The 26,333-nt window shown below is 42.6% G+C and overlaps 1 protein-coding gene across 2 annotated transcripts; it reads left to right on the plus strand.

Moving 5' to 3' along the window:
* The first annotated feature begins 5,629 nt into the window (after window positions 1-5,629).
* LOC310863428 (RNA-binding protein 5-A-like) lies at window positions 5,630-20,974 on the plus strand. 2 transcript variants are annotated; one of them, XM_083771750.1, is made up of 21 exons: window positions 5,630-5,695; window positions 6,340-6,409; window positions 7,941-8,024; window positions 9,782-9,842; window positions 10,190-10,255; window positions 10,351-10,511; window positions 10,806-10,903; window positions 11,527-11,614; window positions 12,063-12,134; window positions 12,337-12,403; window positions 12,888-12,952; window positions 13,077-13,152; window positions 13,467-13,558; window positions 15,140-15,319; window positions 15,456-15,599; window positions 15,694-15,780; window positions 17,541-17,729; window positions 18,179-18,253; window positions 18,353-18,456; window positions 19,117-19,246; window positions 20,675-20,974. In XM_083771750.1, exons 3-21 carry the CDS (start codon window positions 7,974-7,976, stop codon window positions 20,798-20,800), a joined length of 1,932 nt encoding a protein of 643 aa, XP_083627876.1. In that variant the 5' UTR covers window positions 5,630-5,695; window positions 6,340-6,409; window positions 7,941-7,973; the 3' UTR covers window positions 20,801-20,974. The 2 variants fall into 2 exon arrangements, with proteins under 2 accessions (XP_083627876.1, XP_083627877.1); XM_083771751.1 differs by lacking the exons at window positions 5,630-5,695; window positions 6,340-6,409; window positions 9,782-9,842 and having other exon boundaries at window positions 7,460-8,024.
* The last annotated feature ends 5,359 nt before the right edge of the window (window positions 20,975-26,333 follow it).

Raw genomic sequence — 26,333 nt, forward strand, 5'->3', positions numbered from 1 at the left:
TGCATTCCACATGTTATACTGTCAATACTACACTGCTGTGTCACAGAGGAGTTGTTTTCATACTGTAATTAACAAGGAGAGCAGCGGTTGTAAAAAAGCTCATCAGAGAAAACGATGGATTGTGAATTTGTTTTTTAAATCATTCTGACCTGAGATCAGATTCATACGAGGTTTCCACTGGGACACACACACTGGTCTGATGAACCCATTCTGACCTGAGATCAGATTGTAGAAATGTCAGACGTTCTTCGATTCTTTCAAAAATAGCAGACCTACAAGCTCGTATCGCGCCACTCGGTGGCGCGATACGAGCTTGTAGGTCTGCTATTTTTCAATAGCCGATCTACAAGCTCGTATCGCGCCACCGAGTGGCGCGATACGAGCTTGTAGGTCTGCTGTCTGTCTGTCTGTCTGTCTGTCTGTGTGTGTGTGTGTGTGTGTGATTCTTTTTTTAATAGCAGACCTACAAGCTCGTAGCGCGCCACCGAGTGGCGCCATATGAGCTTGTAGGTCTGCTATCTGTCTGTCTGTCTGTCTGTCTGTCTGTGTGTGTGAGATTTTTTTTTAAATAGCAGACTTACAAGCTCGTAGCGCGCCACCGAGTGGCGCGCTACGAGCTTGTAGGTCTGCTATCTGTCTGTCTGTCTGTCTGCTGCTATGGTGCACGTTGGCTCATTTAGTGTATGGTGGTTCTCAAACCTTTTTAAATTCAAGGGCCCCCATAACTCTTAGAGGTACCATACCCATTTGGAAACCACTCAAGGACACTTTGAGACCCACTGGTGTAGCAGAGGGTTTCCAGTGAGCCAACATGCACAATAGCAGCACTCAAGACACTCTTTGTCTTGTTGGTTGATAAAGTACTCCTGATAAAGTACTCCTGATAAAGTACTCCTGACTGTAACGTAGCTTCTCTGCTCTCCTCTCCTGTACAGCGGTGAAGTTTGGTCGAATGTCCAAGAAGCAGCGAGACAGCCTCTACGCGGAGGTCCAGAAACACAGGCTTCAACAAGCACAAGCACAGGGTCAGGCGGCCCACCTCCTGCACTCCCACCCTGGCCTGAGCGGCCAGACGCCCGGGGAGGCGTCGCCTCTCTCCGCCCAGTATGGCCTCTCCGCTACGGGCCTCACGGAGCTCCACCATGAGCTGGGAGGATATCTGGAGCAGCGCTCCCCTGGGGAAGGTTCAGCATCCTCCAAGGTCTGTCATTTGTCATGTGGATCCCTTTAATGGTAATTTGGAATGTTTTGTTTTTGTTTTTATTTTAAACCATGGTGTGAAATTATGCACCATTCACAACCAGTTTACTACGGAGCCCGTGAATGGCCATGAATTCAAAATATATTTTATCTTGTACGTACAAGATAATATCTCGTCCGTACAAGATATTATCTCGTACGTACAAGATAAAATATATTTTGAATGCAACATGGCCATTCAGGGCCTCCCTAGTTTTCAGTTCAACAGCATTTTATTAATTATTCAAGTTTCACCGTATTTCTTTTAGGTTGGGATGTGTTAAAACACCTTGAGGGCCCTATTTAATCCATTAATAAAATGTGCCCATCGTCAGCAAGCGCCTCTAGGCTGTAGAGCGATGCCATCAGTTTTCATATAGCACTAATTTGAGATTATCAATCTCCGTCTCGGGGCACATGACCGTGCACTTGAACTTGACGGTCATGGGCCCCGATGGTGTTAATTGTGCCCCAATATTTCCCCGAATGAATGAGGTATTTGGTATCGGCATAATACTTTTACGGTTCAGTTTTCCATAGCTTTACTTGATTGGCGCAAAAGATGTGTCTTGGATCGTAATTGCATTAAGCCAAGCCAAGCCAAGCCAAGGAACGTCAGGTTACGTTTTGAGCACTATAACCCCCTGTGCCAGGACGTCAATAGAAACGCTGGCACCTGGTCTGCGTTTCTATTGTAATGTACTGGCATGGATTGTGTTTTAACCCATTTTGCGCGGGCACCCCTTTTGGTGTTAGCATTACGTTCTGCTTTAGCTATTGAAAAATACTACAAGCTCATAGCGCGCCACCGAGTGGCGCGCTATGAGCTTGTAGGTCTGCTACTTTTTTGAAAAATCGAAGAGCGACTGACATAGAAACATAGCTTTTTCAGAAAACTGTCAGGATGTAGAAGACATTTTTAGAATCTGATCTCAGGTCAGAATGGGTTAATAAAATGTAGGCTTTAGCACTAAATCATTGATCAGCATTAGTCTATCAAATGTACCGTAGGTCCTGGTTCACTTATTTGACTGACTGCTGGATATAAACGCCACACTGATGCTTTTCAAAGTGGGGGGGGCAGCCAGGGTGTGCAAGAGATAAGGAGCCAATTAGAAAAAGGCTCCAATAAGCCGTCGCTGCGTGACGTGTCGAGACGTTGTAGATCGGCTATTTTCAACATTTCTTTCTCCTACTTTTTATGGTTATTTCTTTAAACCATTCTGACCTGAGATCAGATTCATACGAGGTTTCCACTGGACACACACTGGTCTGATGAACCCATTCTGACCTGAGATCAGATTCATACGAGGATTCCACTGGACACACACTGGTCTGATGAACCCATTCTGACCTGAGATCAGATTCATACGAGGTTTCCACTGGACACACACTGGTCTGATGAACCCATTCTGACCTGAGATCAGATTCTAGAAATGTCAGTTGCTCTTCGATTTTTCAAAAATAGCAGACCTACAAGCTCGTAGCGCGCCACTCGGTGGCGCGCTACGAGCTTGTAGGTCTGCTATTTTTCAATAGCTAAAGCATAACATGATGCTAACACCAAAATGGGTTCCCGTTCAGAATGGATTAATATGTTATTACCGTACATAATAATAATAATAATAATACATAAATAAAAAATACTTGGGCAAATTAGTAGCCCATACCTTTGCAGGATCAAGTGTGCATAATTTGCAATGTTTTCACCCCATTCTTAACTGGTTTGTTAAACAAGTGCGAGGTAGCCTAGGATCATTTAGTCTTCGGTGACATCATGTTTTAGAGACATTTGGTCGTGTGTATGCGTGCGTGTGTGTGTGTGTGTGCGTGCGCTCCAGCCTTGAGGCCTCATCCTGTTTAGCCTGTTCTTAGTAGTAAAGTCAGGAGGTTAAAACAAACCGAGACTGGAGACAATGTTTACACTTTACTCTTCAGATGTCTTACTACATTTTCAGACAAAAATAAATAATACATGCATTCTATTAACCCATTCTGACCTGAGATCATATTCATACGAGGTTTCCACTGGACACACACTGGTCTGATGAACCCATTCTGACCTGAGATCAGATTCTAAAAATGTCAGTCGCTCTTCAATTTAAAAAAAAATAGCAGACCTACAAGCTCGTATCGCGCCACTCGGTGGCGCGATATGAGCTTGTAGATCTGCTATTTTTCAATAGCTAAAGCATAACATGATGCCAACACCAAAATGGGTGCGTTTTCAATAGCTAAAGCATAACATGATGCCAACACCAAAATGGGTGCGTTTTCAATAGCTAAAGCATAACATGATGCCAACACCAAAATGGGTGCGTTTTCAATAGCTAAAGCATAACATGATGCCGACACCAAAATGGGTGCGTTTTCAATAGCTAAAGCATAACATGATGCCGACACCAAAATGGGTGCGTTTTCAATAGCTATAGCATAACATGATGCCAACACCAAAATGGGTGCGTTTTCAATAGCTAAAGCATAACATGATGCCAACACCAAAATGGGTGCGTTTTCAATAGCTAAAGCATAACATGATGCCAACACCAAAATGGGTGCGTTTTCAATAGCTAAAGCATAACATGATGCCGACACCAAAATGGGTGCGTTTTCAATAGCTAAAGCATAACATGATGCCGACACCAAAATGGGTGCGTTTTCAATAGCTAAAGCATAACATGATGCTGACACCAAAATGGGTGCGTTTTCAATAGCTAAAGCACGACATGATGCCAACACCAAAATGGGTGCGTTTTCAATAGCTAAAGCATAACATGATGCCGACACCAAAATGGGTGCGTTTTCAATAGCTAAAGCACGACATGATGCCAACACCAAAATGGGTGCGTTTTCAATAGCTAAAGCATAACATGATGCTGACACCAAAATGGGTGCGTTTTCAATAGCTAAAGCATAACATGATGCCGACACCAAAATGGGTGCGTTTTCAATAGCTAAAGCATAACATGATGCTGACACCAAAATGGGTGCGTTTTCAATAGCTAAAGCATAACATGATGCTGACACCAAAATGGGTGCGTTTTCAATAGCTAAAGCACGACATGATGCCAACACCAAAATGGGTGCGTTTTCAATAGCTAAAGCATAACATGATGCTGACACCAAAATGGGTGCGTTTTCAATAGCTAAAGCATAACATGATGCCGACACCAAAATGGGTGCGTTTTCAATAGCTAAAGCATAACATGATGCCGACACCAAAATGGGTGCGTTTTCAATAGCTAAAGCATAACATGATGCCAACACCAAAATGGGTGCGTTTTCAATAGCTAAAGCACGACATGATGCTAACACCAAAATGGGTTCCCGTTCCGAATGGGTTAAATTGTATTGTTGAGATGCACTGTGACGAGTAGATATGATTTACCTCGGTGGTACAGCTTTGTTCTGTTTTACCTTTACCTTCCTATATCTTGTTAATGAGAAATGTGGCCTCGGTGACCTAAGTGCTGTTTTGTTGTGAACAGGCTTGGCCGCACTAAACGCACTGGCAGGTATGGCTCCTCCTCTGAGCAGTCACATGATGACTCGGAGAGGCGCGAGAGACGCGACAGGGACCAGGAACGCAGTCACGACTCACGGCGCTCCGGAGAGGACCGACAGGACAGGCGGAGTGACCGCCACGAAGGAGAACGCCGCAGCAGCCGAGACAGTCCGGAGGTAATGTCACTGGGAATAATATCACTAATCATTAAGCCATTCTGACCTGAGATCAGATTCTAAACATGTCTATTACATCCTGACAGTTTCATTATTAACCCCATTCTGACCTGAGATCAGATTCTAAAAGTGTCTTCAATTGAAAAAAAATAGCAGACCTACAAGCTCATATCGCACCACTCGGTGGCGCGATATGAGCTTGTAGGTCTGCTATATTTCAATAGCTAAAGCACGACATGATGCCAACACCAAAATGGGTTAAGCCTGTCAGCAACATGACATTTAACTTGATGATTAATTGTCATCCAAGTAATTGCGATTAATGATTTATTTTGTGTGTTTTTGACATTGAACATATAAATACAAATTAAATTTGCAGAGATGGAGACAAAACTGTGCAGAGATGGCAAATAACAAGTTACTGAGATATTTAATAATGATACTTAATAATGAGACACAGCATCGTCATGAGCTTGTGGATCTGTTTTAAATGTATGTTTGAAAGAGTCTATTATCTTCAATATGCCATTATGTAATTGTGACAGGCCCAGTGTCGTCAAGTGTAGCTTTGTTTTGATTACATGTTGATTAATTGCCCCGTGCCCACTGCCCACAGCCACGAGGGAGGAAACGGCGGAACAGCGATCGATCAGAAGATGGTTATCACTCTGACGGAGACTTCCCCGAGCAAGATTACAGGAGAGAGCAAGGGGACGACAAGAAGAGCAAGACCATCATGCTCTGGGGTCTGTCACTTCACGCCACAGAGGACCATGTAAGGCTTTCTACATCACTAATCCATTCTGACCTGAGATCAGATTCTAAAAATGTTCTTCTACATCCTGACAGTTTTCTGAAAAAGCTATGTTTCTATGTCAGTCGATTTTTCAAAAATAGCAAGCTCGTATCGCGCCACTCGGTGGCGCGATACGAGCTTGTAGATCTGCTATTTTTCAATAGCTAAAGCATAACATGATGCCAACACCAAAAGGGGTTCCCGCCCAAAATGGGTTAAACCCCAGAGGGGTTTAGGGGGGAAAGAGTTGGAAGTTGAACCGGAGACCAATTGGGTCTCCATTAACCCACTGAGCGCTGTTCAGAGGTGGACAGCCGCTGCCCCTGCTGGTGGGGGCAATGGGGCTTAATGCGTTTAGCAGAGCGACTAAAACGATTGCGGATAATCAGAATATGCAAAGTTACGCGTGAACAACAAGGTAAATAATAGAGGCAACTGTGATACCAGTTGCACAATGAACCTAGCATAATGGAAAGGTCAAAGATAATATGTTAAAGCTTAATGTGCGCACGGCTTTCAGGAGCTGTAGACTCTTAAGTAAGATTGTGGATTCATTGTCTGGTTTGAGAAACTACTTGTTTATTTTATTTGATTTAACTTTGAATGTTTGTCTTGTGTTTTAGATTCGAGCTGCCATGGAGCAGCTTGAAGGCCCCCAGCCAGTGGATGTCAGGCTGATGAAGAAGAAGACAGGTGAGAACCATGTGTGCCATAGGGCCATTCCTTCCCCCAGTCTTTGACCATAGGGCCAATCTGCTTCCGTTTTCAGACCCGTTTTGCCATAGCAACTGAGAATTACTTTTCATGATACGAATGGCTTAAAGAAAACATAAGAAATGTAACATTTAAATGTGGTAAGTGAGAGGAGCAGGGATATTTCTATTTGGAGAAAGTAAAAAAAAAAATCTTTTCTTTTCTTTGTTGCTGTGGTAAAACTCCTAAATGGCCCGTTTTACTAAACCGGGCCTGGGTGGTGAAGCAGTTTGTGACAGTTTGCATAATATTGCCCATGGACTCTGACTAACACGCCTCCCGTCTATATCTGAATGCTGTCCCTAGGTATAAGCCGTGGTTTCGCCTTCGTGGACTTTTATCACTTGCAAGATGCTACCCGATGGATGGAGACCAATCAGGTTGCTTCATAATCGCCAAGTCTAGTTTTTGGTCTTGGGGATCTGGAACGATAACACAAAATGAAACCAAAGAAAAAGAAAAAGTATCAAGGGAGTGTGGAGGTTATACAGATGACATCTCTGTTTACAAAAAGAAAAAGAATATATATAAAAATAAACTAATCCTGAGAGATATAAGTTATGTTTAGTAGATTGTACAGTTATATGCACAGCCTTGCTGCTGTCAGTTTAGTTACCCAGTTAAACCATGCAGTAACACAGGCCAGGAACATCTTTTATTTTACAACCTTCCAAATGTGGCCCTTAAAAAGAATGACCAGTTAACGTTTTAGAGTGGAACTTGTATTCAGTTTAAGTCCAACTGTCAGGAGCTGGTTTTCTTTTAGTTTTGTTGGGGGTTTTTGTCTATAAATAATACTGTGAATGGGACATCTTTTCCCCCTTGATATTGGCTGTGGGAATTCAATCCCTGGTTTTGTCTCTTTCCCACTGTATGGTACCGGCTCCACTGGACTGGACTCCACTCGTCTCTTGGGGTTTTCTATGAGGTGAAAGTACCTCCAAAGGTTGACATGAATACACTGCAGACTACTGATAGATGAGAGTCAAAGGACTCTCCCTTCATGAATGCTCCCAAATACTGTCGACAAACTTATAGTAAACGGATGAATGAATGTCAACGAATCATAAATGAACAATTGCACGGCCAGGCCTACCTCATTCCTAAAATGGTAGCAGTTTGTCTGGGACGCTACACTACATACCTCACTTGGCACTCTCCTATCTGCAGTGGGAAGCAAAGCGAGTAGAGTGGAGTGGAGTGGAGCTGGTACCGTGCAGTGGAAATGTGACTTTAGAGAAAGCAGTCCAAAGGGTCTTATCAGGGTGACATTTATACACACACTGCTCCAGCTCAGTCTGGGCACTCTGGTCCCAAACACATTAAGAAAAGCCATCATGCTCACATACACATCAAGCACCTGTCGGGAGGGTCCCTGTCCCCCTTCTCTCCCTTCCAACACTGCTTGCTCTATTGGTGAGATCCACTCCAGCCATGGAAGTGTTGAGTCATTGTTGTCGTCCTCTTGCAGAAACGGCTGATCATCAGTGGCCAAAGTGTGGACATGCTGTACAGTCACCCCCGGAACAAATATGAAGACTGGCTCTGCAACACTGTAAGTTAACGTTCTGCCCACCGTATCCCCAACAAAGCCCCTCAAATGGCAGGCCTTTATTATCTCTGTACAATGTCCTAGGGATGCACAATTAATAATGTATCTCATCAGTATTGACCAATGTTTACTTAAAAGTGCGATATCTGCAATATAATCCACATATATCTTTAGCCAATATTTTATGTTGTAATTTAGTTGAATGAAAAACTTTAACCCATTCTGACCGGGCACCCATTTTGGTGTTGGCATCATGTTATGCTTTAGCTATTGAAAAATAGCAGATCAACAAGCTCATATCGCGCCACCGAGTGGCGCGATATGAGCTTGTAGATCTGCTATTTTTGAAAAATCAAAGACACTTTTAGAATCTGATCTCAGGTCAGAATGGGTTAATAATGAAACTGTCAGGATGTAATAGACATTTTTAGAATCTGATCTCAGGTCAGAATGGGTTAAAAAAGCCTTTTGTGATGACTGAAGGCTGTAGATTCAATCAGTGTTGTCTTGGGAAGCTTTCCAAAGATTCTGCCTGTAGAACAAATACTGTAAAAGCAAACTAGTTATAAAATCAATATTAAGTAAAAGAATGAATGTTAAAGCTGCTATTTGCAATATGTCCAGATTGTAATGAGGTTTTCTTTGTTCAGCCAGCCAGCAATGAGTAAAACGCTCCCAAAAGATGTTGTCTCTGTGACACAATCTGCATTCAAAGATATTCCTCAAAGCTTTGTCATTGGTCACAATCTGCATTCAAAGATATTCCTCAAAGCTTTGTCATTGGTCACAATCTGCATTCAAAGATATTCCTCAAAGCTTTGTCATTGGTCACAATCTGCATTCAAAGATATTCCTCAAAGCTTTGTCATTGGTCACAATCTGCATTCAAAGATATTCCTCAAAGCTTTGTCATTGGTCACAATCTGCATTCAAAGATATTCCTCAAAGCTTTGTCATTGGTCACAATCTGCATTCAAAGATATTCCTCAAAGCTTTGTCATTGGTCACAATCTGCATTCAAAGATATTCCTCAAAGCTTTGTCATGGTCAAAATCTACATGCATCAAAGATATTCCTCAAAGCTTTGTCATTGGTCACAATCTGCATTCAAGATATTCCTCAAAGCTTTGTCATTGGTCACAATCTGCATTCAAAGATATTCCTCAAGCTTTTGTCATTGGTCCTGACTATTCAAGATATTCTCAAGCATTTGGGGTGGAACAAACAAAGCTTTGTCATTGGTGGACAAACCGAGGTAAGATGTCTAGATGTGTGGCAGAGACTCAGTTTGTTGAGTTTCTGGTGCGGCTGTTGAATATGACAGAATGTAATTACATTTAGACCTTTATTAGCGGCTTTTAAGACTTTACAACTTAGGTTTATTGATTGTTAGTATGTAATCAGAGAATAATAATTTACATGAGTTTACTTGCATATGCACTCAGAATCAAGTTGACTGATATAGCATGTGTAACAGATACATACTGGAACTTGTGTTGCATATTGCAATCATCGTTTGGCTTTGACCATGCAATGAATCAGTCAATATGATATAGGCTCAACATTTCAATATTGTGCATCCCTATACTGTCGAGTAGATTTATTTCTTTAAAACCCTACAAATGGGCAATGTAAGCGGGCACAAAGCGGTAAAGGTTAAGGTTTTGTCACAGGTAAGTATGGTAATCTAAGGCAGCACTGTTCAGGGCCTTAGTAGCTGTGTAATCAATAAAAAACATGATCTGAACGGTTACTTGCAGTGTGGCCTGTACAATTTCCGGAGGAGGCTGAAGTGCTTCAGGTGTGGAGCGGCCAAAGCTGGTAAGTAGTTCATCAAAGCCAGAGGCCTCTAACTGCAGCCACCCGGACAGCCTGTGGCTGCAGTGCTGAAATGCAGCTCGCAATTCCCTGTTGCCACAAGCTGTAGAGGCCCATAAATACTAACCTGTCATATCTAAGAACTACAAACACATTTTCTTTTGTTGCCTAAAGGCAGAACAATAATGGAAATAACACAATAGATCACATCCAAGATGGACCGGGTCAAATGCTAAATTAGAGTTGACTTGGGTTTTGACAGCGTAGTCCCTTTTCTCCCGGTTTAATTCCACTCCGTTTGGCGAGTTCTAATAACGTCCCTGTTTCCTTTCTGTCCTTCTCTTCAACAGAGTGTGAGGCCAGCGTTGCCACTGGACCAGCAGAAGGCCAGACCAGTCTAGACTTCTATGGTGACAGTAAGGAACTCATTTACTGTATTAGACTTCACGTAACGATGGATAAAGGTTACTGTAATCATGTGAATATACACATTAATGTTGGTTCTCTGTAGCGATCATCTTGAGGAACATCGCTGCCCTGACCGCAGTGGAGGCCGTCATGGCCGTCCTGGCGCCGTATGCTAACCTGTCCGCTAACAACGTCCGCCTCATCAAGGACAAGCAGACGGGCCAGAACAGAGGCTTTGCCTTTGTGCAGCTTTCCTCCCCTCTGGTACAATGATGTTCTATTATATACGCATACAATACATATCTTTATGTTCTTAACCCATTATGTCATGCTTTAGCTATTGAAAAATAGCAGATCTACAAGCTCATAGCGTGCCGCCGCGCTACGAGCTTGTATGTCTGCTATTTTTTTTAAATCGAAGAACCACTGACGTAGAAACATGGCTTTTTCAGAAAACTGTCAGGATGTAGAAGACATTTTTTAGAATCTGATCTCAGGTCAGAAGGGGTTAAATGTGAGATGTCTATAAGAAGAATTGTCCCTCTGTCTGTGAACCAGGAGGCGTCCCAGTTGCTCACCATTCTGCAGGGACTACAGCCTCCACTGAAGCTGGACGGGAAAACCATCGCTGTGGACTTCGCCAAGAGTGCCAGGAAGTGCGTGCCTTTTTCCTCTGTTTGGTTTGTGATGTATGACGGAGTGTAGGGTGAATCAGGTCTTAACCACACATATATGGGTTTCTCTGTTGGTTTGTGATGTATGACGGAGTGTAGGGTGAATCAGGTCTTAACCACACATATATGGGTTTCTCTGTTTGGTTTGTGATGTATGACGGAGTGTAGGGGGAACCAGGTCTTAACCACACATATATGGGTTTCTCTGTTGGTTTGTGATGTATGACGGAGTGTAGGGTGAATCAGGTCTTAACCACACATATATGGGTTTCTCTGTTGGTTTGTGATGTATGACGGAGTGTAGGGGGAACCAGGTCTTAACCACACATATATGGGTTTCTCTGTTGGTTTGTGATGTATGACGGAGTGTAGGGGGAACCAGGTCTTAACCACACATATATGGGTCTTTTTCTAAACGGGTGTTTCGCGTCCCGCATGTCGGATGGATTTCGAATGGCTTTCAATTCTTCCACGCTGAATGTGATCCAAACATAATGTCCATGACTATGGTCGTCATTGTTGTCGTGGTGTGGACGCTGCCATACATTTTCAAACGGTATGTAAATAACTTTACATATCCTATATTTTCTCTTTGATTCTTTCAGGGACCTCTTGCTACCTGACGGTAATCGAGTCAGTGCCTTCTCGGTGGCCAGCACAGCCATCGCTGCAGCCCAGTGGTCCTCCAGTCAGGTACACTAGTACAGGCCTTACTTTCTCCAACCAAACTACGATGAGATGACCTGAGATCAGATTAAAAAAAATGTCAGTCGCTCTTCGATTTAAAAAAAATAGCAGACCTACAAGCTCGTATCACGCCCGTATCGCGCCACTCGGTGGCGTGATACGAGCTTGTAGATCTGCTATTTTTCAATAGCTAAAGCATAACATGATGCACACCAAAATGGGTGCCCGTTCAGAATGGGTTAAGTTATTTGTCATATCTACCCTGTGCAATTTGTGATTATGATGCCTAAAATACACATTTGCTGCAAATTAAAATTGTAATGGTGACAGCCCTACGAGTGTACAATGGTTCCATTTCTACACCACAAATATCAGTATATCTGTTCTAAGGATCAGATTTGAGAAACAACAGTGATTTGTCTCCCATCTGAGTGTGTCATTTCCCCCCCTATAGCCACAGCATGGTGCAGAGACACAGCAGTCAGAGTACAGTTACCTCCAGGAAGGCTATTCTCCCTGGTCACCGGTAAGTGGATCAAACTAAAACCTTAAACACTTAAACTTATACTTGGCCTCAGGGGTCTATACTAGTTCCCCTCCTTTCTTTCCTTCTACACCAAATCTCTGTTTCTGCTAAATGTTTGCCTTTTTTCACAGAAAAGAATATATTGACAATTTGACCTTGTTTGGACAAATCATGTTAAAACAAACATATATGTTGTTGTCAGGAGTACCAGGCCTATCATCAGCCAGGGATGGTAGCAGATGCTTCCCAGGGCAACGGGATCCTGGGAGGTAAGAGACACAACAACTAGCAGTCACACATGGAGCACCACAACTATAAGGATATTGTTGTGAAAACATACGTGAATGGCACTGTCCACTGCAGCTGTAGCCACAACATGGGTGTGGATGCTCACATGATGATCATTTATGGTTATAGTTATTGTGCATATTACTGTTATTATTATTACTGTTTATACTGTATTATAACTGTTATTGTGCCTATTACTGGCCAGACACCGTTGCTGTCGGGTGTAGAAAACCCTTCTTTAAATGAGTGAAAACAGGCCATCTGCAATTTCACAATTGCAATGCGTTGTGAGCTTGAAAAAGTAGGGCATTAATTTAGGAAAACAAAAACATTGAAATATGGAGACGTATGCCCAACAGCAACGACATGATTGGCTTTTCAGAAACGGAGACCATTTGTAAAGGTGTTCCTCAGCAGCGTATGTGGAGCATGTGTTCTATTATTAGGTCTCTTTCCTTCTCTCAGCAGCCCCAGGTGTGACTCCAGTCCCAGTCTACCAAAGCCACATCATGGGCCAGCCTGCTGTCCAGGTAACACATGCATTGGCCTTGGCACCATTTAGACATTACATATTTTAGACAATGGTTAACAGTTTCAGACTAAAATGTGCTTTAAGTTTCCACATAATCAAAGTATCCCATCATTGTGTCCCAGCAGCGTGAAGGGACGCTCAGCATGCCTTCCCTGTTCTCCACAGCTACCTTCACGTTGGCATCGTTGGCTCAGACTGGTATGTGTGCCTTAAGACATGTTCTGATGATGTCACTGTGCCTTCTCTCAATTCTTTCTTTGGCGTAGCGTTGTTAATCTCCACAAATGAATGGAGTGGACCGTCCACCATATTCACATGGCTGCCGTTTTGCACTTAAGTCAAGTGCCACCCAGCCGGGGGTAGCATTTCTTTCCCAATGTGCAAATAGGACGTGAGAGCAAAATGGCTGCTGTGTGAATGTAGTCAATAGTTTTGATGTGACGTTTCATTTTTTTTTTTTACTTTTTGTCCAATAATGCCTGACATGTTGTTTTTTGTTGAATGATGGACAGCTGTACCTGATACGTCCACCTATCAGTATGACGAGTCCTCTGGTTACTACTACGACCCCCAGACCGGCTTCTACTATGACTCCACCTCACATGTAAGACACAGCCCAGCATCAACATGTACTATGACTCCACCTCGCATGTAAGACACAGACCAGCATCAACATGTACTATGACTCCACCTCACATGTAAGACACAGCCCAGCATCAACATGTACTATGACTCCACCTCACATGTAAGACACAGCCCAGCATCAACATGTACTATGACTCCACCTCGCATGTAAGACACAGCCCAGCATCAACATGTACTATGACTCCACCTCACATGTAAGACACAGCCCAGCATCAACATGTACTATGACTCCACCTCACATGTAAGACACAGCCCAGCATCAACATGTACTATGACTCCACCTCACATGTAAGACACAGCCCAGCATCAACATGTACTATGACTCCACCTCACATGTAAGACACAGCCCAGCATCAACATGTACTATGACTCCACCTCACATGTAAGACACAGCCCAGCATCAACATGTACTATGACTCCACCTCACATGTAAGACACAGCCCAGCATCAACATGTACTATGACTCCACCTCACATGTAAGACACAGCCCAACATCAACATGTACTATGACTCCACCTCGCATGTAAGACACAGCCCAGCATCAACATGTACACAAGAGCTCTTCAGGCTAGGCCCTGCTTAGCTGAGAGAGAGAGAAAGCTATTCTGACCTGAGATCAGATTAAAAAAAAGGCTTCTACATCCTGACAGTTTTCCATTCTGACCTGAGATCAGATTCTAAAAAAATGTCTTCTACATGTCAGTCGCTTTTCGATTTTTCAAAAAATAGCAGACCTACAAGCTCATAGCGCGCCACTCGGTGGCGCGCTATGAGCTTGTAGATCTGCTATTTTTCAATAGCTATAAAGCACGACGTAATGCTAACACCAAAACGTTATGTATTTCTTTGGGAACACCTTTGATGTCAACCTGATATTCGGCCTTTAAAAGTATCCATATTTATCTGCTTGTCTCACCAATGTGTTGACCGCTGAGAGAACTGAGCCTTGCTTGGTAGTATCCCACAGGTTTGGATCTGAAGTGCAGCTTTGATGGCTTCATCAATCAGAGACACACAATCATCATCACCGTTCATATGTTGTAGTTTCAGACATTTAACAACGCAACAAAACGTTCCTATCACACACACACACACACACACACACACACACACACACACACACACACTGTGGCAGCCGTCTACAGTGACTGAGATCCCCTGATGCAGTACACCATACTTTACACACTACATTACAAAGCATTATTGGTGAAGACGAGTTTGAATGAACACATTCTGAACGGGAACCCATTTTGGTGTCAGCATCATGTCGTGCTTTAGCTATTTAAAAATAGCAGATCTACAAGCTCGTAGCGCGCCACTCGGTGGCGCGCTACGAGCTTGTAGATCTGCTATTTTTATATCTATATATTATATTTATATCTATTTTACAGCTTGTAGGTCTGCTATTTTTGTAAAATCGAAGAACGACTGACATAGAAACGTGGCTTTATCAGAAAACTGTCAGGATGTAGAAGACGTTTATAGAATCTGATCTCAGGTCAGAATGGGTTAAAACACAGTGCATTTTATTACCTTTCAGTACTACTACAACCCCCAGACTCAGCAGTATCTGTACTGGGACAGCGAGAAGCAGACGTATGTCCCGGCCGACGCTGCTGGCACTGGGAGTGACAACGCAGCAACGGCCACACCAACGGGCAGAGACACTAAAGATGGCAAGGATAAGAAAGAGAAACCCAAGAGCAAAACTGCCCAGCAGGTACAGCGAAACGGAGACCATGACATGAAATCAATAATAGATATAAATGTATTGTAAAAGTCTTTTGTTTGGGGTGAGAGAGCGTGTGAGCCGTTCCAGAAGGCCGTATTGAGCATTGATGATTAGTTTCCTTCAGATCGCTAAAGACATGGAGCGATGGGCCAAGGGTCTGAACAAGCAGAAGGAGAGCTTCAGGAGTAGCTTCCAGCCCGTTAGTCAAGAGGAGAAGAAAGAGGCAGCGGCCGCCGACGCTGGCTTCACAACACTCTTTGAAAAGAAGGTATTCATGAATATACTGAGACCTGTTCATAGTTTATCAATGAACTGTTCTTCAGTCATTTCAGACAGAGATGGACTCATTGATTGTTTTGCAGCAAGCAGCAGCCCTTGAAAGACTCATGCCAGAGACGCTCAAATCTTCTGAAGAAGAGCCGCCGACTACTTCTGCAAATTCATCCAAGGTGAGAACTTGGTATTTTTTGGGGGGGAAAAGAGAACAAGCCGTTGTTCCATATTATCTTAGTTATGATCAAGCTGGCCTTGTCCATATGGTCTTTAGCGATACGTCTTGTGTTCAGGTAGAGTACATGTCTTTTGGTTTGTCTCCTCTGACATTGTGGCAGCATTGTAACCGTGATAAAGACATCAGCGATATGACAGGAAGAACAAGCAAACACAATAAGGACCACTAGAGGGCGATGTGGCTCCACATGTAACTGTGCCAAAGCATTAGTCAGCATGTAGAACGCTGTAAACGTGACCTGTGCCGTTTACTGTTTCACAAGCCTATCATTTGCCTAGCTTGTTAAATGTGTGATTGTCTTGGTGAAGAATTGTCAATCAATATTTATATAATATATTGCATGCATTAGTTGCAACTCAAAGTGCACCACACAAGGGTGAAATAAAAAATAAATACATAAATAAATAAACTAATGAAATAAATTTAAAACAAAAACGGAAAAAATGACCAGGTAAAAGCAATATTAAGAATATGTGCCTTGATAATTCTTCTATAATGTTAGAACCATAATAACTAAAAGCTGCTTCTCCATGACATTTTTGAACAGTTCCCCCAGTGTTTTGGCAAACATTTGGCCTCAGACCCCATAACTCTTGAGCGCCTGTAATGGAACCTGTAAATCTGTGTTACGGACCTGTAAGGGTCCATTTCCTAACATTTTAGCTGGCGAACCTGTGGAAACCTCAAGGACCCATGGGTCGTGGCCGGACCCCACTTTATAAAACATTGAGTTAAGAGACCAGTGTCAGACGATATAAGGGTGGGCCGGGTGGGCACATAACCTAAAAAGCATCACAGATGAGTAGTCGGGTCGTCGGGTGTATTTCCATTGATTTTTAAAAGGATATTAAAAAAAAGGATTCTGGTGCTAGCAGGAAAACCAATGCAGGGACTTGAGTAATGTAACGTGCGCTTCTCTTGGCCTGGTCTTTGTCAGCACACTGACAGTGCTGCTGCATTATGCAATTACAACTGTGAGTGTTCTGTGTGTTTATACCAGTGATTCTCAACCCTTTCCATGTTTCCCTTTGATATGCATTAGGCCACAGATTCTGTAATAATCTCTGAATGCTACATGGTCTGTAACTACATGGTCTGTAACTACATGGTCTGTAACTACATGCGCACCCCCTGAAACTGAACGGAAGTTGTCATCTGTTTGTCAGTTAAAATAAAAGATGAAACCGAAGTGGAGGAAGGAGGTGGGTGTCCACTGTAGTTTCTTTAGCTGTTCAACACTTGTGTTGTACAGACTGTGTATGGCAGAAGCATTGGAAATGCCATGCGAGTCAACAGTCTTGCTTAATATATAACTCTTGAGCGCATGCAAAATGCTCCATGCGTTTCCATTTGCACAGTCTTGGATTTGCCGAAAACCCGTAAAGGAGTACATGTTTGTTCCCTGGTGGTAAAGCCCCACACACACACCGTCTGCCAACGCCGCGCGTCAAAACAGCCGCCTCCGTTATTTCCAATGAACCTATCGCACACCGGCGGCGTCCACGCCTCGCCTGACGCTCCGATACGCCGCCGTTGTATTTTCCAGGCGTCGCCGCGTCGCACCCGGTGTGTGATGGGCTTATGCCATAAAAAGCATAGGTGAGTTCCAGGATAGTTCCCTGGTTCCCTGACCTGACGTTGAGAAACCATGTCCTATACTGAGCGTGTCGCCCTGTCCTTTTGCATGCTGCTGCTCAGTGTGGTCTTGTGGCGGCGTACAGCGGTGACAGTGACCCAGAGGAGGGAGCAACGGAATCGGAGAGCGCCAGTGACGACTTCCAGGATAAGATGACGGACTGGAAGAAGATGGCCTGTTTGTTGTGTAGAAGACAGTTCCCCAACAAAGAGGCTTTATTACGTCACCAGCAGCTCTCAGACCTGCATAAGGTAAAGTACTTGGACACGGTAACATTGACATTATCAGTATTATCATCAAGATTGAAGGGTCCATTTGTTTTTGTACACTCCACCATTTTGGGTGGGAACCCATTTTGGTATTGGCATCATGTTATGCTTTAGCTATTGAAAAATAGCAGATCTACAAGCTCATATCGCGCCACCGAGTGGCGCGCTACGAGCTTGTAGGTCTGCTATTTTTGAAAAATCGAAGAACGACTGACATTTTTAGAATCTGATCTCAGGTCAGAATGGGTTAATCAGACCAGTGTGTGTCCAGTGGAAACCTCGTATGAATCTGATCTCAGGTCAGAATGTGTGAAATACCTTTTGAAATGAACACTGATTTGACTGTGCACATAACCCAATGAGCTCTAGAGGGCAGTGTTGCTCACAGGTTATTGCTGCGTCTGTCCTAACTTGCCCTTTCTCCATTCCAGCAAAACATGGAGGTACTGCGCAGGTCCAGGCTCAGCGAGGCCGAGCTGGAGGAGCTAGAGAGAAAAGAAACTGAGGTTTGCCATGATCAATAGAAATACTGTTAACTGTCTCTTATTACAGTGATGTGAAATGACCTAAGCAGGACATTAAAGTGTTCACTCTCTTGTGAGTAGATGAAATACAGAGACAGGGCTGCAGAGAGGAGAGAGAAATACGGCATACCTGAACCTCCCGCGCCTAAAAAGAAGACCTTTTCAGCAGCACCGGTACCAGTTGTGTAAGTTTCTCTGGTGTATTGATTTGTTTCAGTACCAGTTGTGTAAGTTTCTCTGGTGTATTGATTTGTTTCAGTACCAGTTGTGTAAGTTTCTCTGGTGTATTGATTTGTTTCAGTACCAGTTGTGTAAGTTTCTCTGGTGTATTGATTTGTTTCAGTACCAGTTGTGTAAGTTTCTCTGGTGTATTGATTTGTTTCAGTACCAGTTGTGTAAGTTTCTCTGGTGTATTGATTTGTTTCAGTACCAGTTGTGTAAGTTTCTCTGGTGTATTGATTTGTTTCAGTACCAGTTGTGTAAGTTTCTCTGGTGTATTGATTTGTTTCAGTACCAGTTGTGTAAGTTTCTCTGGTGTATTGATTTGTTTCAGTACCAGTTGTGTAAGTTTCTCTGGTGTATTGATTTGTTTCAGTACCAGTTGTGTAAGTTTCTCTGGTGTATTGATTTGTTTCAGTACCAGTTGTGTAAGTTTCTCTGGTGTATTGATTTGTTTCAGTACCAGTTGTGTAAGTTTCTCTGGTGTATTGATTTGTTTCAGTACCAGTTGTGTAAGTTTCTCTGGTGTATTGATTTGTTTGTTTCAATGACTTTGTCTGGAATTATTTGCAGTTGTCTTTTTTTCAATGGTCTAATAATTGTGCACTTCCTGTGTGACCCTGCAGCAACTATGAACAGCCGACCAAAGACGGCCTTAACAGCGACAACATCGGAAACAAGATGTTGCAGGCAATGGGCTGGAAGGAGGGCAAAGGTCTTGGCCGTAACCAACAAGGCATTACTGCACCTATTGAGGTAATAATAATAATAATACCACCTATTGAGGTAAGCAATGAATCACCAATAAATCCAATACCCTTTGTTTATAGAGCACAAACAGTTTAACAACATTGTTGAACCAAAGTGCTGTAAAAATCAATAACAAAAAAATGCAAAAATACTAACACAAAAAACAAAAGCATAAACAGGACAACATATAGAACACATTGCCTAAAGGAAACGATTAGATTACAACTCGTCACGATGCAACGTGTTTTGAGCTGTTGCTATTCTTACAAGGGACAAAGAAATGATACTGTGGTTGATATATTGACCTACTTCCTCTGGCGACATCAAGTATCTATTATGTCATCAAATATAAAGTATCTGTTATGTCATCAAATATATATATATCTTCTATTACAACAAGCAGGTGATGTCTGTGTTATGGATTGGGTAACGGGTACCGTCGCGCAGAATCCAACTTGCCCTCGTTTCTTTCCACCGAGCGCTCGGTGTGGCGGTTTTCGTATTCTTTATTTAGTTTGACTGAGAATAAGGTTAGAGTTAAGTTTAGGGTTGGGCTTAGTTTTACTGAGAATAAGGTTAGAGTTAAGTTTAACCTCAGAACCTACCTACCTCAGTTTAACCTTCAGACCTACAAGCTCGTATCGCGCCACTCGGTGGCGCGATACGAGCTTGTAGATCTGCTATTTTTAAATAGCTAAAGCATAACATGAGGCTGACACCAAAATGGGTGCCCGGTCAGAATGGGATAAAGGGCGACTTTGTTGGTATTCATGGATTCCCCTCGAGGTACTGATCATCCTATCTCAGTCAGAGAGAACTTTCAAACATGCTGCACTATTTGAAGAGGATAAACACAGCAGAAAAAGATGAGATTATTACAATCCTTAGAGTCTACTGTACATTTCCTTGCAGCTCCTTTTTCCATATGCCTGCTTCAAAGCATTGCTCTGTGCTTCGTAAAGAGTAGTTAATGTTATGCATGTGCTTTGGATTGTGATATTTAAGGTAGGATAATAGAAATGAATGGAATATGGTGCAGTAATATAATCGTACCAAACAGCCACTGGCGTTTAAAAGGAATAGACATTGTTATTAAATCCATCATTCTAATGTTTTCACCTTTGGCATCTGGGTAAAACCATAACCTAATTCATATTACAAGCCAGTCGTTTATGCTGGAATGTAATGATTGAGCTCCGCACTGTAACTCCCCCCCTGAAAAGGTATTGTTTTCTTATTCAGTTCCAGACATTGTATGTTGAGTTCCTCATATCATCACAGCCCTAATGACATGCACAGAACGCCAGGGTTAAAGTGGTTCATAGATCATTGGTCCACTTAGACATGCGTGTTTAAAATGTTCTGACTCGTGTTGTCAACATGTGAAAGTGGGAATAAAAAGGATTGTCAATATGTTCTTCTTTGATCCCCCAGGCACAGATGAGGACGAAGGGATCTGGTCTGGGAACCAAAGGCAGCAATTACAGCCTCGCCGCCTCAGACACGTACAAAGACGCTGTCCGCAAAGCCATGTTTGCCCGCTTCACCGAAATGGAGTAACCCCAGCGGCCTGAGCCACGAATGGCCCGACGCCTTCAGGTGCTGTTCATTGATTCTACCCGGATGGAGCCATTTCATTGTCTTCAGCTCCCCTTCACTACATTCACCTGTGAGAACTCTGGAGGAACTGGTGAATCCAGAGACCAGTTGATGTCTATCCATGGCAGAACTCTGGAGGAACTGGTGAATCCAGAGACCAGTTGATGTCTATCCATGGCAGTCGAACCGTGAACTGCATGAAAAGTTCAGTTGAAGATTCTTCCCCGCGACCCATCATGGATGTACGTGTGTGTGTGTGTGTGTGTGTGTGTGTGTGTGTGTGTGTGTGTGTGTGTGTGTGTGTGTGTGTGTGTGTGTGTGTGTGTGTGTGTGTGTGTGTGTGTGTGTGTGTGTGTGTGTGTGTGTGTGTGTGTGTGTGTGTGTGTGTGTGTGTGTGTGTGTGTGTGTGTGTGTGTGTGTGTGTGTGTGTGTGTGTGTGTGTGTGTCAGAACAGAACGGTCCCATCGCTGTGGGTTTTCTCACCATGTGACGACAAGGGAGGGAGATAATGGAGAAATATTTAGTTGGAGAGTTATATAAATGATGATTTGTGTATACAAGTATAGTGGATTTAATCCCTGGTTTATTATTCTATTAAAAACTTTTGTCTTGGCATGTTATGTTTACTGAATTGTACAGTTTCTATGGAAAACGTTGTCTCATTTTGTACAAAATAAATAAATGAGATTGAGTTTAGTTATCAGTGACTGGACTTAATATTATTTAATGGGAATTACATTAAATTTGAAATTCACTATTTCACCAGTGTGAAACAAGATGCTTTTAATGTTTTCTATCATATACATGTCCATGTCATTTAAAAACTGTCTCTGATGTTTCTCTGAACATAGTCGGTTGGATGTAACTTTTTCTGAATGGCCTGTGTATTCATTGCAGCTTTAATTCAATACTTGACGTCGGGTAATGTCATATTAATGTCAATTTGTGTTGCTATACAAATGCTCATTTAACCCACTACAATATAGAAATACTTTTAAGATGTACTTAACCCATTCTGGGCGGGCACCCATTTCGGTGTCAGCATCATGTTATGCTTTAGCTATTGAAAAATAGCTAAAGCATCATAGCGCGCGCCACCGAGTGAACTACAGTCTTTTCACATTGAAAATGGCATTTCTAAAAGATAACTGTGCATGAATGCTTAGAATGCATCCCAGTGCTTCTCAAAAAAGCGTCCGTGGACCCCCGGGGGCCCTTGGCGGATTCCCAGGGGGTCCCCAGTAAACGTAGGTAACGCAGCTATAGTGGTTTGAAGTATATAGACAGCAGTGAACTACAGTCGACTGTTTTCACATTGAAAATGACATTTCTAAAAGATAACTGTGCATGGATGGTTAGAATGCATCCCAGTGCTTCTCAATTAAGCGTTCGTGGACCCCCGGGGGCCCTTGGGGGATTCCCAGGGGGTCCCCAGTAAACGTAGGTAACGCAGCTACTATTGAAAAATAGAAGATCAACAAGCGCGTAGCGCGCCACCGAGTGAACTACAGTCTTTTCACATTGAAAATGACATTTCTAAAAGATAACTGTGCATGAATGGTTAGAATGCATCCCAGTGCTTCTCAATTAAGCGTTCGTGGACCCCCGGGGGCCCTTGGGGGATTCCCAGGGGGTCCCCAGTAAAAGGCTGAGTGTCGTGCTACGCGCTTGCAGGTCTGCTATTTTTGAAAAATGGAAGAAAAATAGCTTTTTCAGAAAACTGTCAGGATGTAAAAGACATTTTTAGAATCTGGTACCCAGGCCGGTTACCCAGGCTATTGAAAAATAGCAGATCTACAAGCTCATAGCGCGCGCCACCGAGTGGCGCGCTACGAGCTTGTAGGTCTGCTATTTTTGAAAAATGAAACAACAAACAAAATATTAGTATAAAACTAGTTGCCTGCTAGTGACTGTAACCATGTTTTGCAATTATATACTGTTCATATCTCTCTCTCATGCCCTACACATCTGTCAGACCCCACTTCATTGCTGTACTGCAACGTCCCACACCTGTCCTCAGACGATTGACAATTAAAATTGCATTTCAATATCACACAAATGATGTTGTTGTATTGCTGTTGTATGTCTTATGATAACATTTCATGTAATAAACATACAAGCAGGACATGCTGCATTAAGCCTTCTATCACTGCAGGGACTTGAACCCCGTTTCAGAAAACTGAAAGTACCTTCTACCGGTGATTGTTTTGGCCATGCTAACATGTCCTTACTTGCATGATAAAATAAAACATCTGCTGATGCACAAACCTGGACTGTCAATGTTGTAATCTTGAATCATGTGATGTTTCTGCGTCTCTCAACAGGACACCGTCCACGGCTGATGAGACACCTTGAGTCCAAGTGGATTGACCTGTAATGACCATGTACAATAGCAAATTGGGTTAAGGTTAATTATTAGGATATATTGTAGATCGGCTATCTTATATTTCTGAATTCACATGCAAGTAAAGACATGGTGTTGCGAAGCAAAAGAAAGCGCTGGTATAGTGTACTATCCGAGCTTCTGCCTGGATATGGGGTTCAAAGCCCTACAGCGCTGTAGCGCTGACCTCACCTTAGTCCTGCTGTATGTTTACATTAAATATGAAATGCACTATTTCACCAGTGTGAAACAAGATGCTTTTCATGTTTTCTATCATATACATGTCCATCTCATTTAAAAACTGTCTCTGCTGTTTCTCTGAACATAGTTGGTTGGATGTAACTTTTTCTGAATGGCCTACAGTGTATCCATTGCAGCTTTAATTCAATACTTAACTAATGTCATATTAATGTCAATTTGTGTTGCTATACAAATGCTCATTTAACCCATTCTGGACCCCTTTTGGTGTTTTAAGCATCAATTATACTTTAGCTAAAATAGCCGATCTACAAGCTCATAGTGCCGGGCGGAGCAGTAGCAGGTTGCCTGTTGATGGTGTGGGCAGGGCTGATAATCTGCACACCTGAGGGCCTATACAAACATTTGTCTCTCACTGACAGACAACTCCTATGTGCCTGTATACCGAATGATGCATTCATGTAAGTCTGCTTTCCTACTCGTTGTATTGCCTATGTTTCCTACTGTGTATTACGCCTGACCCCATTATTGATTGTTATTTAAACACTCAATGTCAATACTGTCTGGTCTGGTTCATGCTAGAACAACATATTTTCATATGGGGGTTCAAGGCCAAATAGAGGTAATTCTGGACATGGGTTTTTCAGAAAAGTTTTAGAATACTTTTATCTTTTTAGAGTAAAAAATGATTTCAGCTGTTTGTGTGTCAGAGTTACAGAAATGTTGACACCCAGAAATCAAATGAGCGATTGACTGTTTGAGAAACAAAACAGCTATCACTGTATGTTAATGAATATACCTAGTCCTCTGGGTTCCTCAGGCGTTGACACTAAGGAGTGCCCGGCAGCTAAATAAAACACTAAGGGGTGCCCACCTGCCCCTGGCAGCTAAATAACACTTTCGGGTGAGTGCTCTTTTGAGAGGGGACGCAACCATATATATGAGTACAACACAAAATATAAAACACCTGAATGTGGCCAGAGCACTCTGCGTTGCGTTGGGATCTGTGAAATGAAAATAAGAGCACTGCTTTTGTGCTGTTTTCACCGTTGCTACACTTGACATTATAAAATGTCAAGTGTGAACCCATAGTCATTCATAGGTTTTGTTTTTTTATCGTACAGCCTAGTGCAGTGGTTCTCAAGCTTTTCAGGCTGGGAGGGACCCCCAACATAATCACATTTAAACTGGGGACCCCCACCCTGAGAAGCACTTGGGATTGTAGGAGTTAAGTTGAGGTCTTGTATTTAGTTTATATAGTGAAAAAAGCAGATCTACAAGCTCACATTTTCGAGGCGTTGTGAGCTTGTAGATGGGCCATATTATACTATGGTCACTTCACTCACCATCACCTGGGGGCCCCCCCAAAATATGTTCAAATGTGACCTATAATTTTACAATCCTTTTTTTTTACTTACTTTTAAGTGGGGCATGACCTTTGGACAAGTAGGACATGATGACCTGTACTCGGCCCGCCGGGTAAGTGCCCCTGAGACCTTAGTAGGAAAACATAAATTAGACATTCTCCTGGGACCAGGGGTCATCGACATGTTGGCTTGTGGCTTGTTGTCAAAATTAAATTTCTGACACAGACAGACACACACACACACAATGAGTGGACAACAAAAATAACAATATTAGCTGAGGGTGTTGAAATGCAACCACATCCATGTGTAAACATTTGAGAACCACTAGCTTATTACTTAGCTTTTTCTTTCATGTATTCATATGTATTCAACATAATATGATAATTATGGCACAGTGCAGATTGAAGATCAGCTCTTTTGGGATGAAGACAGACAGTCACTGACAGTGATGTACTGATGAAGAGAAAAATACAGACAAGAGCTGTCAATCTCTCCATTTCAGCCTAAACATAAAATCCATGTTACACTGGGCACTTTACACAACGCAGACATCCAGATGGATGACAAATGTCTTGACAGCATCAAACTTTTCACCACATCAAAGCCTTGGTCAGAAAGAGGCAATCTACAAGATTGCAGATCTGCTATTTTCATCAATCAAAGCCTTTGTTTACCAACTGTAGTTATGATGATGAAGATGATGATGATGATGTCAAAAACGTCTCATCTGCTTCATAAGAAAACAGGCTAAATATATTTACAATAATGTCGAGTCATTTGGGGGTTCTAATGAGTATAATGGGCAGTGGTCATGAGCTATGGAACGTTCTATTATGTTATATTTGTATGGTCTGCTGTGTGTTGTTGTTGTTGTGGCAATGCTAAAGCGCTAATTCCGTTAGCATCATTCCCTTGGTCAGAGATAAGCAAATAAAACAATCTGGCAGGCAGTTTAAACACGCAATGTTACATGCTTTAGAGGCGTTGTGTAACTTGTGTTGCTTTTCTGTGGTCGCGTCTTACTTGTGTTATTGTTGTGACAGCCGGGCAGTGATGCATGTAGAAATCACCTCCATAATTTGGTCCAAACTTCTAAAGCATAACAATCGGGATGTTGTTGACACATGCACCGACACATCTATACCGTAATGATTTAATGTAAATGAATTCCCAAAGAATTACTGTTCTCAGCGCAGCAGCTCCTCTGGACTGACAGGCAGCAGGCAATGACATGACGTAGGGAAGCAGCGTCATGCAGGGTTTAGTTCATTTTTATAAATGAATGGGATAGAAAAAAAGAGTCCTCTACTCAACAAGAATACATGGTAACAGTAGGGCACCCTAACATTTGAGTGGTTTTATTTTTTGAGCTCATGTTGCAAGTGGAAAAAGAGAAAATTACCATAAATCCCGTTGGTTTCATATCCTCCGTGGCGTGACGGCTAAGCCTCGGGGTTTGAGATCCAATAGCCAGTCATACGCGGCCGTGAGTTCAAGAATCACGAGACACGGACTAAGGACAAAGGATCAAGAGAGAAAACATTTA

Source organism: Protomyctophum parallelum (assembly GCF_964188405.1).
Source record: "Protomyctophum parallelum genome assembly, chromosome: 8".
Classification (NCBI taxonomy): Eukaryota; Metazoa; Chordata; class Actinopteri; order Myctophiformes; family Myctophidae; genus Protomyctophum; species Protomyctophum parallelum.